This window comes from Onychostoma macrolepis, chromosome 16 (assembly GCF_012432095.1).
Source record: "Onychostoma macrolepis isolate SWU-2019 chromosome 16, ASM1243209v1, whole genome shotgun sequence".
Classification (NCBI taxonomy): domain Eukaryota; kingdom Metazoa; phylum Chordata; class Actinopteri; order Cypriniformes; family Cyprinidae; genus Onychostoma; species Onychostoma macrolepis.
In genome coordinates, this window is record NC_081170.1 from 9,768,866 (window position 1) to 9,792,372 (window position 23,507).

Here is a 23,507-nt window from a genome sequence, read left to right on the forward strand (position 1 = left end):
GACTGTGTGAACGCACTATATTAAATAAAGTTTTTCCGGTTTTGAAGCGCGTCCTCTTCCGTTGACAACATGGCGGAATACGATCTGACCACCAAAATCGCTCACTTTTTGGATAGGCATCTCGTTTTCCCACTGCTGGAATTCCTCTCAGTAAAAGAGGTACAAGTGTTTCTTATATTGGTATTTGAAAGCGTGCTGTAGCACTGTTTGTATGTAGAAGGCGGCAAAGCTACTACCACGTGCGCCCGTTACTGTTGCCGGTAGTGTGTAAATCATATAACTCATGATTTCAGTCGGTAATAAAATAATAACGGAGCCAACTGACTTTTATAATGAATAACAGACAGTCTGTTCATAGTATAACTAACCCTCCTATTAGTTTCTTTTTTGCTAGCTGTAGGCTCAGAACCTAGTAAGCTGCCTAACTAGATAGCATTGAAACTAGCTAGAGACAGCTGCCACTTTGTCTTGTCATAGTGCTGTTTACATTTATCTTTTACATCCGTGCTTTGTGGTGTTGTCTTCATTGTTTTAGTTCTCACCAAGATCTATAATGTTAACTGATTATATCTGGCAAAGTCAGATGAGGTTTGTTGAAATCTATAATAACTTATGACAGTCTTCAAAGAACCAGTAAGTTAAATGTGTGTGTATTTGTCAGCAAAAGTGTGTTCATGAATTTACATTATAGCCGTTACAGTTTGTTGCAACAATAATACAATTTCTGCATAGGCAGAAATAGACGTTTTAAAAGTCAGCAAATATCTTTCATTCTGAATGTACTGATGATGTTTCCATCACTGTTTTCTAGATCTACAATGAGAACGAGCTCCTCCATGGAAAGCTGGATCTCCTCAGTGAAACCAACATGGTGGACTTTGCCATGGATGTATACAGGAATTTATTTCCTGACAAAGAAATACCCAGCTGTGAGTGGATTAACTTCTAATGCTCTTCTGCGATGAAAGATGCCTAATGTGATGCATAGGTGTTGATTTCATTATATTAATATCAATTTAAATCTTTTGTAGCTCTCAGAGAAAAGAGAACTGAAGTTGTGGCTCAACTGAAACAACTTCAATCTGAGACGGAGCCAATTGTGAAGGTGTTTGAGGACCCAGAGACCATGAGGCAGATGCAGTCAACTAGGTAAATGTTATCACATACTTTGTCTTGTCATTTTATTTATTAAAACGTTTTATTGCTGTACCTGTGTATCTAAATATTGGTTTACATAAACTGTTTGTAAGTTCCTTTAACACATCTGTTTTGATTGCGATTTAAGTTTAAATTAAAGATTAAATTCCTTGTCTCCTCATATGAAACTTCAAGTGATTAAATTCAGTATTAAAGGGTCACTCCACCCCAAAATGAAAATTGTCATTAATCACTTACCCCCATGTCGTTCCAAACCTGTAAAAGCTTTGTTCGTCTTCGGAACACAATTTAAGATATTTTGGATGAAAACCGGGAGGCTTGTGACTGTCCCATTGACTGCCAAACAATTAACACTGTCAAGGCACAGAAAAGTATAATAAACATCGTCAGAATAGTCCATCTGCCATCAGTGGTTCAACCGTAACGTTATGAAGCTACGAGAATACTTTTTGTACGCAAAGAAAAAAAAAACGACTTTATTCAACAATTCGTCTCCTCTGTCAGCGTTGCGCCATTTTGGAGAATATCCGCTGGATGCAAGCAGTGTGCGCTGTTCTGTGTCAGCCGCACTTCATGGATACGTCTTCTACGTTTGTTTATGCTTTGATTTGAACGAAAACAGCATATCCTTGTGGCGCGGCTGACACTTGCGTGCAGCAGATACTCCAAAATGGCGCTACGCTGACAGAGGAGACGAATTGTTGAATAAACTCTTCTTTTTTTTTTTTTCTTTGCGTACAAAAAGTATTCTCGTAGCTTCATAATGTTACGGTTGAACCACTGATGGCAGATGGACTATTCTGACGATGTTTATTATACTTTTCTGTATAATCTTAAAAATATCTTAAATTGTGTTCCAAAGATGAACGAAGCTTTTACAGGTTTGGAACGACATGGGGGTAAGTGATTAATAACTAAATTTTCATTTTGGGGTGGAGTAACCCTTTAATAATAACTTTTAGTCTGACTGTCAAGTAACGCTTGTAACCCTGGTGGAGTAACCCTTTAAATTAATTTTTGTTTAAATATTCATTACTTTTTTAATTTCAGTTCTGTTGAATTGTTTATTTATTTAATTTTTGGTGCATATGCCATTATGGTACAGGATGGATTAATGGAATCAATAAACCCAATTGTTAAAAAAGAATTTGCAGAGTCAAGCAATGCTCTTTTGTGGCTCATTTCTGTATCCAGATGTGTTTGACCAAACAGATGCACCAAAGTCTGTTACTTTGGATCATCTACCAATGAGGTATTTAGTACACGGTTTAGGGTGTATTGTGGTTGTCTTGAAATTAAAAGCGACCTTTCTGTACTTTATAGTAGAGATATGTACTTTGTCTGCGGTTTTTACTGGAAGACCGTGGAGAATCTTTTAAATGTTATGACAGTAGTTTAGTCATTTTCTATTCCAAGCAACAGCTAAGATGGTACTTTACTTATTTTCTTGTTCATCTAATGTAAGTTGAACAGTGTTCAATTGCACAGTTTAGACAAGACAGTCCTCAGGGATGTGGGATGGAGCCCTGCTCGATGCTAGACGATACTCTAAACAGAACATTTGTGGCTCTTTTTCTGGAAGGTCGGGCTTAAGTGCCATTTAATTAAGTGGATGGCAGAACATCAGCGGGCATTTGTAATCACAATCGGTTTGTATTTGATTGAAATTGCCATGTGGATGAGTATATGGTTTCATTCTGCAAATTTCAGAAGAGCAGAATGCTAGAGCATCCTGCGGTGAGTTTCACGGAGGCTACTTTTCGATTTTTTTCTGATGCTGACTTTGCCGTAATTAAAATATTTTGGTTAAACTCAGTCCTTATCCAGTGCTTGCTTTTCTTTGATGGATGTTCCCCATTTCTAGCCGCCAGCCAATCTAGATGTTTTAGCTTTTAATATGTGGTGTATTAGGGATTAGAGATGTTTTTATTTAATTAAAAGAAGGTTGTTACACTGATCACTGTAGGCAGTAGAGATATTCTCAAATAGTCGTCTCCATTAGCAGTTGGACGGATTTGCTGGATTAGTAACAGTGGATTCTTGTTGATTATGTTGGATTTAAAAGACATTGTTCTGCTCTCAATCAGTCGCCATCAAACCTAGACAGAAGAGACAGCATATCATTGACTTAGTGGCCGGTTTATCCACTGTATTTGATGTGATTTAGGCCTGATCTCGAGACCGCTATAGGCTTGAAATGTCAAAGAGTTCAAATATTTGAATCTATGCCAGGGATTTCCAAGCTTTTTTGTCAGCTGAGCCTTTTTGGCCTAAAATATTTACTAGAAGTAACCCTGGTGTTTTAAGTAAATATCATTGTAACGAGACATGCGTGCCCATGATTCTCTAATGTCCAATAATGGCCCCATGTCATGCAGGGGGGTAGGCCTTTGTGTTATGTATCCTGATTGACTTTATGATTAGTTAAATCTGTTTTGCACATGCATCGCCACAGAGTTAACCGGCCGCCCCCCCCCCATTCCAACGTCTATGATGAAGAGTTAGATAAATGTTTGATATAATGTTTATGAGCCAAAAGCGGAACGAAACAGCGCGACTTATCGCGCCACAAGGACCGTTTATCCACTCAGATCACAGTTCAAACTGCTGTGCCTGAGCTCACTAGGACAGATGCGTTTACTCGGTCACGCGAGCACTAAACCACGCTGTGAGATCCAGTGTGAAGCACTTGAATTCAGTGAAGAACACAAATGACTCTTGTGATAGTTTAAAGCCAAACAGGAGAAACACTTTGTGCAACGAGACAGTCAGAAGGCTTTTCAATCTACACATCACCATTATTTACTGTAACGTTAGTAACACTCACTGCACCATGGTATTGTGGCAGAAATGTGGGATATTCACACTGAATTTTATTACAGGAGTAAAGGTATATAATTATAGTAAGTATGTGTGGTTAAGCTATAGCATGTGTGCATTTATACTGAATGTTTTTCATACAAATAGGCTACCTAAAAACCATATAGTTATATTTTTACCATGGTATTGAGGTGCTATATGTGTGGTTTTAACTGTGTTTATCATGATTTAAATGTATGCTACTATGGGAGACCAATGCTTAATACAAAAAAAAAAATAAAAACTTGGTCAGAATAAATTTCACCATATAAAACTGAGGTTGCTACAATTTTTACGTTACTGATTTTGATAATGAACAAATTTACCTCTGCATCCTAACTCAAGCTACTATCAAATGTGCATTTCTAAGAGACAAAAAAGTGATATTATTATTAATATTATCAGGCAACCCAAACCTGTTTCTTGATTTGAAAGAATGTCACTCATTAGAACATGCAGAAACTAAAACATTTTGTTTAAGATGTTTTAGATATTTATTTTAAGGAAAATTAATGGTCTGGTTTCTACAACTTTCACTTTTGAGCAAAAATCTGGCTTAAAACTTGAAAGAAATAAAGATTTGACACTTATCGTGATAATTATCGGTATTGACTCATATGAAAACAGTTATCGTGATAATTTTTTGGGCCACATCGCCCAGCCCTAACTCTATTAATTCATAACAACGTTCACACATAGTGTTCAGATTGGGATCTGTAATATTTTCTAATGTTTTAAAAGAATTCCCTTTTGCTCAGCAAGGCTGCATTTATTTGCAAGCCTGATTCAAGAAGGGGTCTCAAAAATGGCCACAAAATATTATTTGACCAACTTATTAATTTTAAGTTAAATTGTGCTTTGTTTGGTATAATGTCTGCTAGAATGTTAAAAAATGTTCAGTGTTAAATAAGTATTTTTAAATTGTTTTGTATTAGTGTACAATGTTTAAAAATAATTTATTCCATGTAGTGTCCATTTCATTCATTTAACATTTAATATTGGAGGCATCCAAGTTATTTGACACATTTGAACATTTAAAAAAACAAAGTAACACAATAGTTACTTTCCCTGGTAATTGTTTACTTTTATAATGATGTAACTCGGTTACTATTTGTGAGAAGTAACTAGTAACTATAACTAATTTCTTTTTTAAAGTAACTTGCCCAACACTGGTCACTACAATTGCACTATAATGCTGCTTCTGCCACCTAATGACAATAGATTTACACTTCGAATTAGGTAGTCTGTCATCAATGACAGTAGCTCATTGGAAAATGATGGAAATTGCCCTTCATTGCGTTTGCACTAATAAATGCTGCTGCCTGCCAATAAAACGTTGTTCCATACTTTTTTGCATATCGGCATAAATATCATTATCGCAAATATTCTTGAAATATCGTGATCCTAGTCGTCTTCATTCATTCATTCATTCATTCATTCATTCATGAACCCAGAAAAACTGTATATATAATATAAATTAACAACTAGAATGGCAAATCAAAATACAATGGCATGTATCTTTTAGTTGTTTAAGTAGCATTTAAGTAATTATTCAACACAGTAAGTAAAAAAAAGAACAGTTTTTATCATTATTTTGTTGATATTAATATATATTTTACATTTACTGTTTTAAATTTAAAATTTGTCAATACCATTGACATAGTGCACATTTTTAGGCGTTTGCGAGTGTATTAAATTAAGCTTTGTGGATTTTGCAGATTTAGTGTAGAAACTAGATTTTTTTTCATTTCCTAAAGAAAATTAGTGGTATTTCCTTTTGCAAAAGACACTGATGTGATGACAGAGAGTTGTATTGCAGTTGTCAGTGTGTTCTGTGTTGTTCTCACTGCGATTCTATACTCAAAATCTTAAGTAATTGTTTATATCCCTCCTCAAAAAGCTGCACAAATTGAGGCATCATTCATATCCTTAGCATAAACTATATGCAATGTATTCTCCCAAGTTTAGTACTTGAGGTTGGGGGTTTGTTGAAATTCATTTAAAATTTGCTTGCCATAGCAATTGTAGCTAATTATTTGGAGCTGTTTTGTATCTCTGTTTTGTGTCTCTGTTCAGTGTGTGAATCTTTTGGCCCCCACTAACAGGCCAAAGTGGAGCCTGGAGCTGAGGCCACGATCTGTACTTAGTTATTGTTTAATTGCTCGCTTTGACTAGCGCTAATACCGCACCGAGCTTCTATATATTTTATCAGGCTACCGCTGTGTGTTTGTGGTGTCTCACAGTGAGAAATCTCAGTAGGTGGTATTGCCTTCCCTAGACATTTTTAAAGACCAGTTTGCATTTCGTTTCTCCAAAACATGCTTTTATCACAGTTCAGGATTAAGTTTGTGGCGTTAGAACCAGGCGCAGTCTTAATTAACCCACTCAAATGGATGTCTGCTCTTCATTAACGAGCGACTTTGAAGTTTACTTGTTCGATCTGAATATTTCGGGTTTCGGAGGGCATTTTTCGGTGTCTGGAGTTTCACAGGCCGAGACGACCACGAGGAAGTGCAGATCAGGACTCGTCTTTATTTGTTCTTTTATTTGTTAATAGCTGCTCATGTGTGACGTGTTTCTTTTAAACCGCGTCATCGGATGTTTACTGGATCAGCTCTCTGACAATGTCACTCACGGGGCGGATGCTTATAAGCAGGTGATATCATGTTTGGAAATCTGTCAGGACCATTGTCCAGGAGTGTTAGGACATATGGAGTGGCGATAGATTTTTTTCTCTTTAACAGACTGAGCGTGATGGATGGATGAGCTGCTCTGAATGGCTGAGGGCCGAGTTATCTCGCAGTTCCCTCAGCACCAATACATTGACCTCCATAGCAAAACCTGCCCGGTTTGTTCCTCATTTTAACCCAGACGGGGAGGTGGTGAGAGCTGACGGAGTAAAGATGTAATGTCCTCTTCAGCAGACAGATAAACATGGATTGACTGTTAGTTTTTGGAGATACTAGGTGAGGGCTGAGGATGTTGGTTGAATGCAGAAATGCTCAGTAAGGACAGTATACTGGGTCTTAATCAGATTTGATGCAACAGTTTTTAGCAACAAGACAAGCAATTTAAAACAATCAGTGTTGTAATCAGTAGATATTTAATGTTTAAAAACATAGTTTACCAAAAATGTGATGTTTTACACTGTTTCTTCTGTCAATCACAAAAGGAGACATTTTTAAGAATGTTCAGACTGCTCTCTTCCATACATGGGACTTAAAAACAAAAAAAAGTGGTCCTCATGATTTTTCCTCTATATTCTAATCTTCTAAAGATCTGTGATAACTTTAGCCGCTTTTCCACTATCGGGCCGAACGGTTCTCTTTGCTTAACCGTTCCGTTCCGTGCCGATCCGGGCCAGTCAGCACGGATATGGTTTCGTTTTCCACTGCGGGGCTGATAACGGATCTCTGTGGAATGCGTCAGTCGTTGCCGTGGTAACACAAGTGTTTACATATGATATGAGGTGAAAATAACCACCACGTTATGGAGGATGATCAGAAATGTCTTCAGGTTTTATTACTAATTTGTGTTTACATTGCTCAAAATAGCGCGCTTAGCAAGCTACGGAGAAACTAGCAGCCAGGCAACAGACAAGTGACAGATCCTGAGTGGCGACGTCACACACACGCACTCTACCAGCCGAGAACGGTTTGTAATCGTGCCGCGCCGTGCCAGGCTCATGTGGAAAAACAACTGGAACCGTACCTGACCGTTCTTAGAACCGTTCGGCCCGATAGTGGAAAAGCGGCTTTTGTGTAAGGAACTGAAGACTGAAATTTAAGTTGTTTAAATCAAAATTTAGCTTGAGAGCTGCACCATTCACTTTCATTGTATTGAAAAGAACAGCTTGGGCATTCAGCTATAAATAACCTTTTGTTTCACATGAGTCATAAGGGTTGACATGAGGGTGAGTAAATAACAGTTTACATTTTAAGTTAAACTATTGCTCACTTCTCATGTAGAATGGGATTTTAGACCAATGAGATTTCACGGGTGGGACTAGCCAGCTCATCGCTATAGAAATATAATTCAGACAATTGCAGAGTTATACTGCTGCTTGTTGTGGCTGGTTAGATCATTAAAATCTGATTTACATGGAGGAGATAGTTAGGTTTTATTGCTTATCGCTGGTTAGGACACTGCTTAAGGAGGTGGCTCGTCTCCACCCATAGTCCCAGCATCTGTCAGATGATAGTATAATGGAACAGAAGCAGTTCTGCAGGAGAACTCCTTTATAAACAGCCTTTGAACCTCCCCACAAATAAAATAAACGTGCAACCTCCTCTTTCTGTCTGGAGCACGCAGTGACGCATGGCTTCATTTGCCGAATTCTTCAGAGGCCGGCCACATTTGGCGGAGGTGGTCGTGTGGTAAGCATGCTTACCAGCCCCCTGTGCCGAGCATTTTGCCAAAACTCAGTGATACGCACAATTAGCAGTAGATTCTTACTCCATCTCACCTGGTGAGGAGACACAATGTTTGTTTAATTTCTTCATTACCTTATTCTCTCTTTCTTTAATTAGTGGTATTTCCTAAATAATACTTACTAAGGCTCATATTTAGGCTTATTGGTTTTTATAAACCCCATTATTAAATGTTGTTGTGTAACTCATCCCGCAAAGTTTATGTTCCGGATATGAATGATACCTCAAATCATGAGACTTGTTGAGAAATGTGTACTATTAAATAATAGCATAATTTTAAGTAATCAGACTTGCTATTTTTACCTGGCGGACGATTAAAAAAAAAAAAAAAAAAAAAAATCATATACTTTTATTGAAGAAGACCATTAGGCATATCTATTTTCTTTCACTTCTGGCATAGAGGCGAGTTGAGATGTGTCAGGGAGTAATGGGAAGAGAGAGGGACAACAGGATAAGGAAATGTTTTGTGGCAGTTTTGAATTTGTCGCCCATGTGATCAATATAGCTCAGTGTATTAGAGCACATTACCTCTAAGCCACAGCTCCAACCTTCTTTTTTTTATTTTTGAGTGTGTGTGTGCACCAGTGTTGGGTGTAACGCATTACTAAGTAACGCGTTACTGTAATTAAATTACTTATCCACTGAAAAAGTAAAGTAAGGGATTACTGTTCATTTTTAGGTAATTTATTACAGCTACTTATAAAGTACTTGCATTACATAAACAAAATAATTTCAACAGTTCTAAAATCAATATTGAATTTGAAATCTAAATTTACCATCTAAAGATAAAATTGAATGCAGCGGCGTTAACCCTCCGCTCGCTGGTTCGTTCACTTTCAGATTTTCCTGATTCAAGGCAAGGCAAGGCAAGTTTATTTATATAGCACATTTCATACACAATGGTAATTCAAAGTGCTTTACATAAAAGGAAGTGAAATAGTCATTAAAAATAATAAAAATCACAACAATAAAAACAAATTGATTTTAAAAGAATTTAAAACATTTAAGAATAGAAAGTGATTATACATAGTGCAATCAGTTCGGACGTAGCACAGTGCTCATTCAACAAATGCACAGCTAAACAGATGAGTTTTGAGTCTGGATTTAAAAGTGGCTAATGTTTTAGCACATCTGATCTCTTATGGAAGCTGGTTCCAACTGCGGGCGGCATAGTAGCTAAAAGCAGACTCCCCTTGTTTTGTGTGAACCCTTGGTATTTCTAGCTGACTCGATCCTAATGATCTGAGTGGTCTGTTAGGTTTATATTCAGTGAGCATATCTCCAATGTATTTAGGTCCTAGGCCATTTAGATTTATAAACGAGTAAAAGTACTTTAAAATCAATCCTAAATGTAATCGGAAGCCAGTGTAAGGACCTGAGGACTGGTGTAATATGCTCAAATTTTCTGGTTCTAGTCAGAATCCTGGCAGCAGCGTTCTGGATGAGCTGCAGCTGTCTAATGGTCTTCTTTGGAAGGCCGGTGAGGAGACCATTACAATAATCCACCCTGCTGGTGATAAAGGCATGAACCAGTTTCTCCAAGTCTTGACTGGAAACAAAACATCTAATTCTTGCAATGTTTTTGAGATGATAGTATGCTGATTTAGTTACTGCTTTGACATGACTACTAAAACTAAGGTCTGTCTCCAGAAACACCCCAAGATTTTTGACTTGGTTTTTAGTTGATTGACCCCTAGAGTCAAGGTATGCATTCACCTTGATAACTTCATCTTTGTTTCCAAATGCAATGACTTCAGTTTTCTCCTTATTTAACTGAAGAAAGTTCTGGGACATCCAACAGTTTATTTCATCAATGCATTGGCAGAGGGTGTCAATGGGGCTATAGTCATTTGGAGATAAGGCTAGGTAAATCTGCGTATCATCAGCATAGCTGTGATAGGCAATTTGGTTCTTTCTCATTATTTGACTTAGTGGGAGCATATACAGGTTAAACGAGCGGTGCAAGAATTGAGCCTTGTGGGACTCCGCATGTCATGGACGTCCACTTAGACTTATGCTCTCCTATACTCACATAATAACCTTTCCCTTCCAAGTATGACCTGAACCATTTGAGTACCATCCCAGAAAGCCCAACCCAGTTTTCCAGTCTCTAGAAGTATGTTATGATCAACAGTGTCAAACGCAGCACTAAGATCTAGTAGTACCAGCACTGATATTTTGCCTGAATCAGAATTGAAGCGAATATCATTTATTATCTTAATGAGTGCTGTCTCTGTGCTATGATGTGCTTGGAAACCAGACTGAAAATTGTCCAGGTATCCATTTAAGTTTAAGTAGTTGTTCAGCTGATTAAAAACTACCTTTTCAATAATCTTACCTATGAACGGAAGATTTGATATTGGTCTATAGTTGTTCAACATTGTGTTATCAAGATTGCGCTTTTTCAGAAGGGGCTTAACAACTGCAGTTTTCAGGAGTTTGGAAAAGTCCCAGAAAGAAGTTGCGTTCACCACTTCTAAGAGATCTGCTTCTAAACAGTTAAGCACACTTTTGAAAAAGATGTGGGAAGTGTGTCAAGATAGCAGGTTGATGATTTAAGGTGCTGTACTATTTCTTTCAAAATTTTGCAATCAATTGCTTCGAAAACAGACATAGTCACTTCTTTTTGAAATTGTGGTCTAATCTGTGTGACCTCTGCATAACTAGATATGCCAATCTCCTTTCTGATATTATTGATCTTCTCAGAAAAGAAGGAAGCAAACTCATTGCATTTACTGTCGGAGGGCATTTCACTGGGAATCTGACTTGGGGGTTTGTCAGTCTCTCCACAGTAGCAAAAAGAGTGCGAGAGTTGTTTAAGTTACTGTTTATAAGGTTTGAGAAGAAGGTCTGTCTAGCTGTGGCTAATTCCACATTGAAAGCATGAAGGCTGTCTTTATAGATGCTATAGTGAATTTCAGGTTTTGTCTTCCGCCACATCCGCTCAGCTTTTCTGCGTTGTCTTTTCATACTCTGAACTGCTGTTGATTTTCTCCATGGTGGTTTTTGTCTGCCATTCTTCTTGCAGACCCTTGTCGGAGCAATATCATCAATAACATTCTTAACTTTTGAGTTAAAAGAATCCAGGAGAAGATCAACAGAGTCTGCAGAAATGCTTGGTGTTAAAGATATAGCCTTCATAAATAGTGCACTAGTGTTCTCATTAGGGATGTAACGATTAACCGCGAGTGTGAATATGTGACGATTCAAATTGGTTGAGATGCGAAACAAATCGCGATTCAATTAGGGTAGTTTATATGAATGCATGTCTGAGGGGAACTTACTGTCTTTAGAAAAGTTTAGATGGTATTTTTCTTCTCATCTTGCCTCTGTATAATGCATATTAAAGTTCATAAGTGCAGCGCTGCTTTGTTTACAGCGGAAACCAAGGAAACGCTTAAATCACCACCTGCTGGCAGAGAGTGAATATGCGTCTCATTCAGCTCGTCTGCTGTTTCTATGTATAATTTCACAAAACTGAAGTCATACCATTCTGTTTTTGCTTCAAATTTCGAAATTATACAGTCTAATTTAGGTTAAAACTGCTCCTGCTGCATGTATGCAGCATCTTTGTTGGATCATGATTAAAATGCAGTGGTTGCCTCTAATTTTAAATGGAAAGAGCACAGACAAAGCCTTATTTAGTTTTTATGAAGAGATTTCTTTTATTTATGTTACTTATTTTATTTGATTTGGGGCTTGTTTTAAAATTTCAGTTTAGTTATTTACATTTACATTATATTTACATTTTGTTATTTAGCAGACGCTTTTATCCAAAGTGACTTACAAATGAGGACAATAGAAGCAATCAAAACCAACAAAAGAGCAATAATATGCAAGTGCTATATTAGTATATTATTATAGTGTTATTTCAATTTCACAAAGAAACGTGCAGCATTTTGTCCAAGCAATAATAAAAGAACATTTAATTTATAATTTGTCTTAAATCTCATTTTCTTAAAAAAAATCATGAATCGTGAATCGAATCGTGAAATCAAAATCGCAAATCGAATCGAATCGTGAGTTGAGTGAATCATTACATCCCTAGTTCTCATTAATGCATCTCTTTCTGACAGAGACAGATCTAGATTCAGTGGTAACAGAGATCAATATATCAAAGAAAATACAGAAGTGATCAGATATTGCTACATCCTTAACAACAATGGATGAAATCTTTAGACCTTTACTGATGAGTAAATCTAGAGTGTGTCCACAACTGTGTGTGGGTCCATGCACATGCTGGGTCAGATCAAAAGTGTTTAAAACCGTAATAATTTCTTTTGCAGTTTTGATTTCTGCATTATCTATGTGAAAATTAAAATCCCCTGCAATAGTAAAACAGTCAAACTCTGAGGAAATCATTGATAACAGTTCTGTGAACTCTTCAACAAAGGCTGGAGAGTATTTTGGAGGCCTGTAAATAATGCTAAACAGAATGCGTGGAGCACCTTTCAGCACAATACCTAGGTATTCAAAGGACAAATACTGACCAAATGACACTTGCTTGCATTGATAAACATCTTTAAATAGAGCAGCTACACCTCCACCTCTCCTAACAGTCCTGCAGACACTTGTAAAGTTAAAGTTAGGAGGGGCTGTTTCATTGAGGACTGTTGCACTGCAGCTGTCTTCTAGCCATGTTTCATTTAGAAACATAAAATCCAGGTTGTTTGTGGCTATAAAATCATTGATCAGAAATTATTTATTTTTTAGTGAGCGAATGTTTAAAAATGCTAACTTGATGGAATTACATTTTGTCTCTACAGCAATCTCAGATTGACGCATTACAGGCCGCAGATTAGATGGGTCAGCCGTACGGTTTGAGAAGGCCTTAGACTTTCTATCACGTGATAAAACAGAAATATAGAAAGCTACAGGCTCACTGGGTTCCCGCTTGTTCTGTGAACATTTGTGAGTGTTGCTGCTAGTATAGCGGGGACCCAACACATATCACTGAGAGCCGCGACAGAGCGGCTCGACGCTGTTTAGTGTCCCTCAGCAGCAGCGAGCGCAAATGACTTCAGCACAGCTGAAGAGTTCTGCGTTAAAATGCATGCAATAGGCTAAAGCTTGCCGCAAAGCCCCAGCAAACATGACCATGAATGTGTCCGCGGGAAATAGTAAGGACATATTTGAATTATTTACTAATAAACTGTTTTCTGAGTCTGTGTCACAAGGATGAAGTTGCTGATCCTGACTCGCCGTCTCCTCATTAGACGCGCCTTTAGAGATAAATGCATCTTTATGATTAAGATTATAATAAAAGTTTTTCAAATTTTTTAATTTATTTTTTTTAATTAATTAATTTATTTTTTATATATTTCGTTACGTGATTATTTAAAGCTTTCTATAGATATATTTATGATGTCTGTGAGGCATGTATTCGCTCAGCTTCGGTTCGTTTTTGTGAAGTGCTCCTGTTCAAGACGAGACGGCAGAAAGCGCATCATGTTTGTTTTCTTTGTTTAATAAAAGCACAACATTTGTTGATATTGTGAGTGCACACAAATAAAAGTAGACCCTTTACAGTTCCGAATTATGTATTACTCTTGCCTTTATCAGAAAAAAAAAATGATGGCGTAGGCTATTTTAAATTGTTTCCACTGAAAATAAAAATGCAAGTGATTTCCCTGGTGCCTCCATGTCCTGCAGAGCGCGCTTTAGCTTCCACTCTCCGCACAAACTTGAATATAGGTTAGCGCACATCATTATTATAGCGCAGGTTTAACGTTTAAACATTGTTATATGCTTGAACTGTTTTAGTATATCTGGGTCATTCTACAGAAACGTCCACTTTTGGTATGGCAAAATGTCTTAATTTTTTTTTTTTACATTTAAACTTAGACCACATTATTAGATTACCTTTTGACTTTATGAATACATATAAATGACAGCTTAATTTTTTTTTTTTTTTTTTAGCTTTTTTGTGCAATTATTTCAAGACCACATGTATCATTTTTTTGTCACTGGTGTTACCTTCTTTAGCAATATTAAAAGTTTTTATGAAATTTCTAAAAAACAAAATTCAGCACATGTAGTCAGAGTTACAGAAAGATAATGAAAATGCAAGAAATAAGGAGATTGTTTTATTTATTTAATGTGAAAGACAAAAACAGTACAGTAAGACCAGTGACAGTAACACCAGTGATGTACATTAGACCTGATATACTGATCATCACTGGTGTTATCCATAAGGAAGGTAACACCAGTGACAATTTTCATGAAAAATGCATTTTACAAAATGTCTGCTGCAAGGTATCAAGCCCAATGTTGTCAATCATGGTATACTCTTTTAAATAGAGAAAAACATTTTATATATAAGTAGGGTAACTAATAGCATAATTCTTAACCTTATTCTTGAAACACAAAATGACCAATAAAAAGGTGTCAAGCAGCCCATGTAAATCCATAAGCTGTCTTTAATTGAAAAATACGCATTGTGTGTGTGTGTGTGTGTATACACAGTCACTCACCCAACGCAAACGCCCACACCCAGATAAAAAAACAAACAAACAAAAAAACCCCCCTAATTTTCATTATTTTTGAAAGAAGACCTGCTATGAGGAATTTACCTCAGAAGAACAGCGCGATCTGACATGACTTTATTCAGCAGAGAAGATCATTTCTGTAATTTATTCTTACCTTACCTATATTAGTTAACGTGTTATTTTTACACAAACCTGTATGGATTTTACTAGTTGGGCTTTTCATGAACATCTTACCAAACTGGAATTTATTGTTTAACTTTTAAGCTTTTTTGTTATTCAGATATTTTGCAGAGTATTTATAATTGTTAACCAAAGAAGGTTAAAATTTTTTAATAAAAATGTTTAAGTATTAAAGTTGTGTTAAAGCTAAAAGGCTAAACTATTCTATGTTTGACTCAAATTGAAAGAATAAACAGTTTAATTTCTATTAAGGTTTATAGGGATTTTAAGATGTAGCCTAATTAGCGATTTGAATAATTAAGTTACTTATTGAGTAACTAAGTTACTTTTCAGACAGAGTAATCAGTAAAGTAATTTAAATACAATATTGATGATGTAATTAGTAACTGTAATTACTTTTTGAAAGTAACTTACCCAACACTGGTGTGCACAGTGGCATGTGAAAGTTGTGAATGTGAATAATTTTAACAAAATAAGAGAGATCATACAAAATGCATGTTATTTTTTTTATTTAGTACTGTCCTGAGTAAGATATTTTATATAATTTTTTTTTTACATGTAGTCCACAAGACAAAAAAAAAAAAAAGCTGAAATTATTAAAGGTTCCATGGCATGAAATTTCACTTTATGAGGTTTCTTAACATTAATATGAGTTCCCCTAGTCCAGGGGTTCTCAACCTTTTGCAAGCTATGTAAAAAGTATTAATTTGATATTAATTTATGCTTTTATTTTTATTATTACTAGGCCTAATAGTAGGCATCATCTGCATTTTTTACAGAAGCTTGCAGGTAGGTGATGTTGATGTGAGACCTGAGCCTGCTTTGCCTTGCAAAGATCCTCAATTCTTGGCTCAATGTTTGATAAACATAGCCTCAAATCATCTTCGATTTGTGCACGATTGCGGTATTTAGTTTTGAGTGCAGTCATTTTTGAGAATCCTGCCTCACACAAATATGTCGACGCGAAAGGAAGGAGAATCTTCAAGGCGACGTCACAGAGTTCAGGATATTCCTGCATCAATGCTGCCCAGAATGACAAAAGAGGGCAGGAGCTAAAGAGTTCCTTCAGTCTACTGTCACTCTTCAGCTCAATAAGCTGTTCCTGCATATCAATTGATAGCTCGTTTGCTGTGCACACAAACGGATCTTGAACCCACGTAAAAGAGCGATAATCCTCTTTAAAGTACGTCGCAAATTGTTTTCTCATTGCTGACAGGTGCTCAGACGCTGATTGAAATAGGGAGGAGAAATCGTGTGATGTGCCTGCATCAGTGTTAAAGTCTGCAAGGCTGGAGAACATGTTGCAGTTCCCTCGACTGATGCGGCCATGCCAGAGGTCTAGTTTTTGTGTGAAGGCGTGCACTTTGTCTGCAAGGAGCAAAATATGAGTTTCGCGGCCTTGCAAAGACCGGTTGAGGCCGTTCAGGTGGTCAAATATATCGACCAAATAGGACAGAGACGCAAGCCACATAGTGTCATCCAGATGCTTCGCCAGATCTAATTTGATTTCTGTCAAAAACCACTTCACCTGAGGCTTGTGCAGCTTCTCGAGGAGAAATCAAACAAATGAGCGCTGTTTTCTAAAGTTTATGAGCGCAGCACACACAAATAAACTAAATTGACATACTGCAGTTAAATTTCAAAATGTGTTTTTATATTTATAACATTTGAATACAGTTCAGCAACATACATCACACGACCTGACGACCAAGAGAGCTGACAATTGACCATCACTTAATTTACCATCACCTCACGATTGAAAATATGACACTGATTTCATATGACAGTTCAACAAACAAGTTAATAATATTAAGTCACTTACATTTTAGACTAAATAATGACTGTTTTGGTCTATTTTAGCAGCGAAAATAGATCCGATGAATCCAAACAAAGATCACAGCATAGCGCATCTCACAGCAACACTCAAATCGTGTTTTGAATGATTCAGTGTTTTGAACGAATCGGTTGAGTCAAAGATTCAATGACCCATGCACAAACATCTGTCTCATTCTCGATGAATCGGCCGTTTGAACGAATCGTTTGAATGAACGACTCGATGACTCGCTTAATAAAACCGCTTATCACCTGCATTTGCGCTCACTATCGACAAACCAATCAAATTTGTTCAAAACTTTTTTTTTTTTTTTTTTAAATCAGTCCAAACACATTTTAATTTTTATTCAGGAGTTATGTATATACAAAACTATAACTTTTTATGACAGTAGTTTAGTGATAAAAAAGCCCATCCTGTAGCCTACTCGCGCCCCCCCGGTAGAGTGTCCGCGCCCCACCGGTTGAGAACCACTGCCCTAGCCTGCCTATGGTCTGTGGCCCAATCTGGAATCTTCCCTTTGTCGTCATATGGGGAAAGGTTACCTCCCTTTCTGTTTTGCCCGCCCATGAGAAAATGAGCTACTACCGTGCGAGGCGAGCGCAATATTTTTATTTTTTTCCCTCGAGAGACATCATGGCTTGCAAACGAGCGAAGCATGGCAGTTGCTCAGTGTTTGGATGTACAAATGAACACCGACGTATTTCTTTTTTAGTTCCTTCATCCGAGCCTATGGCTAGCATTAGCTACATGATAATAACTGTAACAAACCAACTAAAGTACCGTATCCAGACACAATATTTTAAACTAACCATTCGGAGACGTCCTGCTGTAGCCGCTGAGTTGCAACTTCTTCATCCGGTGCTTCTCCATCCGGATCAGATTCTGGGTCAAACTGAAAAGCTTGAATGACTGCGTGTCTATGAGCCATTGCGATACATCCACTGTCAAAATTAAGCTGGTTAAGGCCACACACCCACTCTCCTCCTCATTAGCATTTAAAGCTACAGACACAGAAATGGCACGTCCTAAGGAAAGCTCATTGTGGGACTTTCTCTTAGTGGCTGAAATTCTGCACCAAGGCTGAATTTCGGGAAAGAGACTTCAGATACAATACTAGGGACCACTTAGGCCTATATAAAAGCATCCAAAAAGCAGCATGTCATGGGACCTTTAAAGGGCATATTTCAGGTTAGAGACCCCAGTGAGTCGATGTATAGAAAAATAATGTAGGAACTAGATTTTCTTTAAAATAAACTTTCAAATAGGCTATTAAGGCTTCTGGAGTCGTTTTTGTGAGAGAATTTTACTTCCGCATCTGAAAACCCGCCAAAACCGGAAGTGACGCATCAAAAGGGAGAGCGGACCATGTTAACCATAGGAAAGCAATGGATCGCAACGACAGTTCGGATGCTGAGGAAATTTTAAATGTTTATTTACACTAGTATGACGGACCACAGATAAAATTATGAGCCTGCTATGCGGCCAAGAGAGCAGGGACAGGCCAGGATTAGACAGAACAACGGTCAGAGGAGACGGATTGAGTGGATGTGTGAGGAGAACAGGACAGGTGTCTTGGTGAGAGGCCAGTCAGCTTACAGATATACACACACCTTAGCTAACGATATGTATTAATCAGGCAATAGCAAAGCTAGTATTGGTCATCTACGAATATTGATACTTACCAGTAACAGAAACTAATAAGCGTTGATCAGGCGTCACAACTCGTTAATATCCGACACTAACGTTACGTTATATAGCGGTTTCTCATCACCGCAAGAGAGAGAGAGATAAACACGTTTTTGATTCATAGGTGCTTGTGGTAAATGCGAGGCCATGGTCACAGCTGAGGAAAGTCAGTGCTGCAGGGAGTTGGATGCGTTACACACCGGGTCTTAGTGGAGAATGTGACCCCCACACTTGATGTGCAGGCGGACTGGGACCCGATGAAGCTGCTGTGTGCACCAAGTCTCACTAGGCTCTTGCTTCGGCATCCCATGTGGAACTCATATCGCCGGGATGATAATCCTCCGGTGTAAAGTGATCGTTAAGCTACACACCACCGCGTTTCTCGAAGCAGATGCATCAGTGAAGTCCTGTCTCTTCAGCTGCACAAACGCACCGAGGCCCAGAATATACCGTCCTATTTCTTGTTAGGAAACCTGTGGACTCCATGTCCTGACAGGCTGGAGTTAGCGTTACCTCCACAAACACAATTTACCATGACAATAATAAACTGAAATAAAAATAACTCTCGAAAACACACTGACTCGCGCGCGCTCCACTGAACACCAGCAGCGCGCGGCACACGACTCCCTTATGTGACGTAATACGACGCGATGTTAAAAAAAAGCGTTTTTTGAGAACCGTCAAGGAAATCACTTTTTCTTCTAAATTTGTGCACTCACGTCTTGTAAAACGTTTTCAAATCCTGCATTAACGGTTCATATGGTATTTTCATACAAGTTTATATATTCATTTGGAAAAAATTTAACCTGCAATATGCACTTTAAAATAACCCCCTTCAAAAGTTTGGGAACCCTTGGTTCTTAACACTGTGTGTGGTTACTTGACCTGGTTTTTTTTTTTTTTATATAAAAACATTTGATTAATCAATGCATACTGATGAACTTTTATCATAGTTTACAGTTATATGGTAACGAAAGTGTTCAACATTCAACCCGTTCTTTTTCATCAGTATTATTTGTGATTTTTTAAAAATTTTGTGAACAGGAATTCCTTTTGTCGTGGCTTTCACTTTCACATTCGCGATCTTGGTGTCACGTTTTACAAGAAAAGATAATTGTCTGTTTTGCTTATATCTATACACCTTTCACGTTTTAAGACTAAAACAAAATATGGATTCATTGTTATTCTTAATTAAAAAGCACAACAACAATAAAACGGTAGGCTACAATGACAAACTAGCTTGCATAACACTTAACAAAAATGAATAAGACAAGGCATGGCATAGGATACATCACATGCTGTATTATATACCGACTAATAAATTACAGAATGTTAAGCAAACACTGAGGAATCAAATAAATAATATTAAAAAAAATTAAGGAAAGCCTACATAGTGTAACTTGAGGTAATCAACAAAGATAAGCTTTTCAAAAAGAAAAGTAAAACTAAACTGGCTGTCGCTGACAGGACTTGCGTGTTTTTTTTCTACAAGAATACCAACATGTTCACCTTCTCTGGTTTAAGAAGCGGTCTTTTACTTTAGCTTGAAAACCAAATCTTGAACAGGATGAAGGATGAAATATATCATTATTTTTTCCATTTAGTACTGCCCTTCGGAAGCAACAGAAGATACTTGCATGTTTCCTGGAAGACAAATCAAGTACAATTTACCTTGATCTTCAAATTCAAAAAGTTTTCACCCCTGGCTCTTATGTAAACATCTTTTATGTAAAATATCTTACTCAGGACAGTACTAAATAAAAATAACATCCATTTTGTATGATCTCTTTTATTTTGTTAAAATTATTCCCATTTTCACAGATTCTGCAAGGGGTTCCCAAACGTTCGCATGCAGCTGTATATATACACATACACACACGTCACATTTTAGTACTGTCCGCATCAAATTAAATTTACAAGTTGTTTAATGTACATAGAAAGCATATTACATGCAAGTAAGGTGTCATCTTTAATGTTTCAAATAACGTTTGTTTCAAATATCAAAATATGGGTGCAATGTTCCTTCATCATTCAGTGTAACAGATATGTATGTAAAAAAAAAAAACATATTAATTCTGACCTGTGCTTATTTAAAAATGATAAAAATACAAGAATAAGTGATCATATTATTTTTTAAATTATATTTTAAATGCTTAACTTCTTGCTGACAAATGTGACTCTGGACCTCAAAACCAGTCTTAAGTGTAGATTTTTCAAAATTAAGATTTATACATCATCTGAATAAATAAGCTTAAACAAGTTGAATACATAAGCTTTCAATTGATGTATGGGTTGTTAGGATCTGACAATATTTGGCTGAGATACAACTATTTGAAAATCTGGAATCTGAGGGTGCAAAAAAATCTAAATATTGAGAAAATCGCCTTTAAAGGGGTCATATAATGCCATTTTTGTACAAGCTAATATGATTCTTTAGGGTCTAAATTGAAAGTTTGTAATATACTTTAATTAAAAATTCTCATTAGTATTGTAAGAAAACACTCATTTTACCTGCTCAAAAACAGCTCTCTGTTCAGCACACCGCTTTAGTGCGTGTGTTTTTAAATGCTAGTGAGCTTTGCTCGCCCGCCCCTCTGTTCTGTGGGGCGTTTTGACACTAACACACGTGGAGTGTTGCCTTGACAACAGTTGAGGGTATATTTTGAAGAATGGCAGCGGAGTCTCTGAGGATACTGTGCAACCGTAACGTTTTGTTCATTATAAACGTGGGATTATTAATTATATTGAGAACGTCAGAATAGAAAACATGCATGTACCCTGAATGTAAACATTAGCCACATACATCGTGAAGTGTGCTAGCGATTTGCAAAGATTAATATAAAGATTAATATAAAGGTTAATTAAACGTTACACTCACTTCTTCTGGAGGTTCAGCAGGAACACGAATAGTTGGTACCGATTCTTTTTCAGGAGCAGCTTCTTAGCAAAACCAGCTTTATACTGACCTTCATTTATAAAGCAGTCTGGTGAAAATGATTCGCGCAAACATGAAAACATTGACGCGTTGCTCGTGGGGAATATTCCTTCAAAAGCGAAACTCAGCCACTGTGTCTTCAGCGGTTCGGACTTAGGAACATCAAAATGACTGCTGTGTTCATTATTGCACTCGAGAACAGAACACCACAATCGCTAGACGCCATTCTGCTCATAGACAGCTCCAGCGTATATCAACAATGACGCGCGGACTATGATTGACAGCTCGCTCACGAGCAAGGGCGGGTCTGTGTTGAAACACTGCTGTCAATCAACCATCGTGGGAGGCGTCTGACCGTGTGGCGTCCACACGGTCGAACGGCTTGATTTGAGACAGGGTAAAACAAATAAGGAGATTAAAAAAAAAACACTGGATGGATTTTTATCATTTTATGATGGTTGTGTACAGGCACTGCTAACACACATTTCAGTACAATCAACTTGTAAAAGTGCATGTACCATTATATGACCCCTTTAAAGTTGTCCAAATTAAGTTCTTAGCAATGCATATTACTAATCAAAAATTAAGTTTTGATATATGTATGGTAAGAAATTTACAAAATATCTTCATGGAACATGATCTTTACTTAATATCCGAATGATTTTTGGCATAAAAGAAAAATGGGTAATTTTGACCCATGCAATGTATTTTTGGCTATTGCTACAAATATACCCCAACGACTTGACTAGTTTTGTAGTCCAGGGTCACAAATGGTTAAAATCTAGTAGTTTGAGGGATAGTGGCAAAGATTGTTAAAGGGATCCCTGGGTATTAAGAATTGTATGGCTTAATATAACGTAAATTATGTCTCTTACTGAAATATGTAGTAGAAAACCCATTAAAGATTTGTTATTTTAAAAAATCACATCGTTTTATACATATTTTGAACTATGGGGGGCGCCATTTTTCTGATAACGTAAAATGGTTGCACTCCGTGAGCTACTAGTGCTATCTGTTGCTATTTTTACCACAACACAACTCGGAATAGACAGCTAGGAAAATAAAATACTGATATGATGACCACAGCTACTGAAAGAGCTTACAGGTAGTGATGGATATAAGTATAGGTTTAAACCAAATGCTGTACCATCGATTTTTTTTTTTTTTTTTTTTTTCCCCACAAGACTACTAAAAGACTCAAAGGCATCAGGGCTAAAGTGGAGAGAACAAAGATTCGGGTCTTTAGGAAGTTTTATTCGTCCACAGGCATCTTCCCATTCTTTTCTCCTCTTTTTATCGCTAGGAAAGCAGTGAAGTCTTACATTAAATCACTTATTTTGTTGCCCTTCGACTGAAAATTTCAACCAAAAGCCTCACAATGTGGTATCGTATCAGTATTTTATTTTCTGAGTTGTGTATTCTGAGTTGTTGCGGTAAAAAGCGTCAGTAGCTGACCGAGTGCAACCATTTGACATCAACGCAGAATGTACTGTGCACGTAAAATAATGGCGCCCCCCATAGTCCAAAAACGATGTCGATTTTTTTCAAATAACATACATTTTCATGGGTTTTTTACTACATATTTAAATAAGAGACATCATTTACGTTATATTAAGCTATACGTGTCTTAATACCCGGGGATCACTTTAAAGATTTAAATTTGCAGTTAATTAGTATTTTGGGGGCTGCACTGTGATCCTTATCTAGTCTTTTAATGTCATCTAATGATGTTGTTTTAAATATGACCGAATCAAAAAATAAAATTAAAATAGGACACATTATAATGTAGAGAGAGAAAAAAAGAATAAAGCTGTTTATTAAACTTGTTGCTTAATATTGTTTAGATGCTTGAAAACCACTTTTTGTCTTTGACCCGTATGTGTAATTTAAATAAATAAATAAATATAATGTTATTTCATATGATTTCCACTTAGATG

At 37.0% G+C, this 23,507-nt stretch overlaps 1 protein-coding gene across 1 annotated transcript in view; it reads left to right on the forward strand.

The window, feature by feature from the left end:
- The window catches only part of eif3ea (eukaryotic translation initiation factor 3, subunit E, a), a 74,161-nt gene continuing 50,654 nt past the window's right edge, over positions 1 to 23,507 (forward strand). Inside the window, exons 1-3 of the mRNA XM_058746595.1 lie at positions 1 to 159; positions 812 to 929; positions 1,032 to 1,149. Coding sequence (XP_058602578.1) covers positions 70 to 159; positions 812 to 929; positions 1,032 to 1,149 — 326 coding nt within the window. The 5' untranslated portion in view covers positions 1 to 69. The remainder of the gene's footprint in view (positions 160 to 811; positions 930 to 1,031; positions 1,150 to 23,507) is intronic.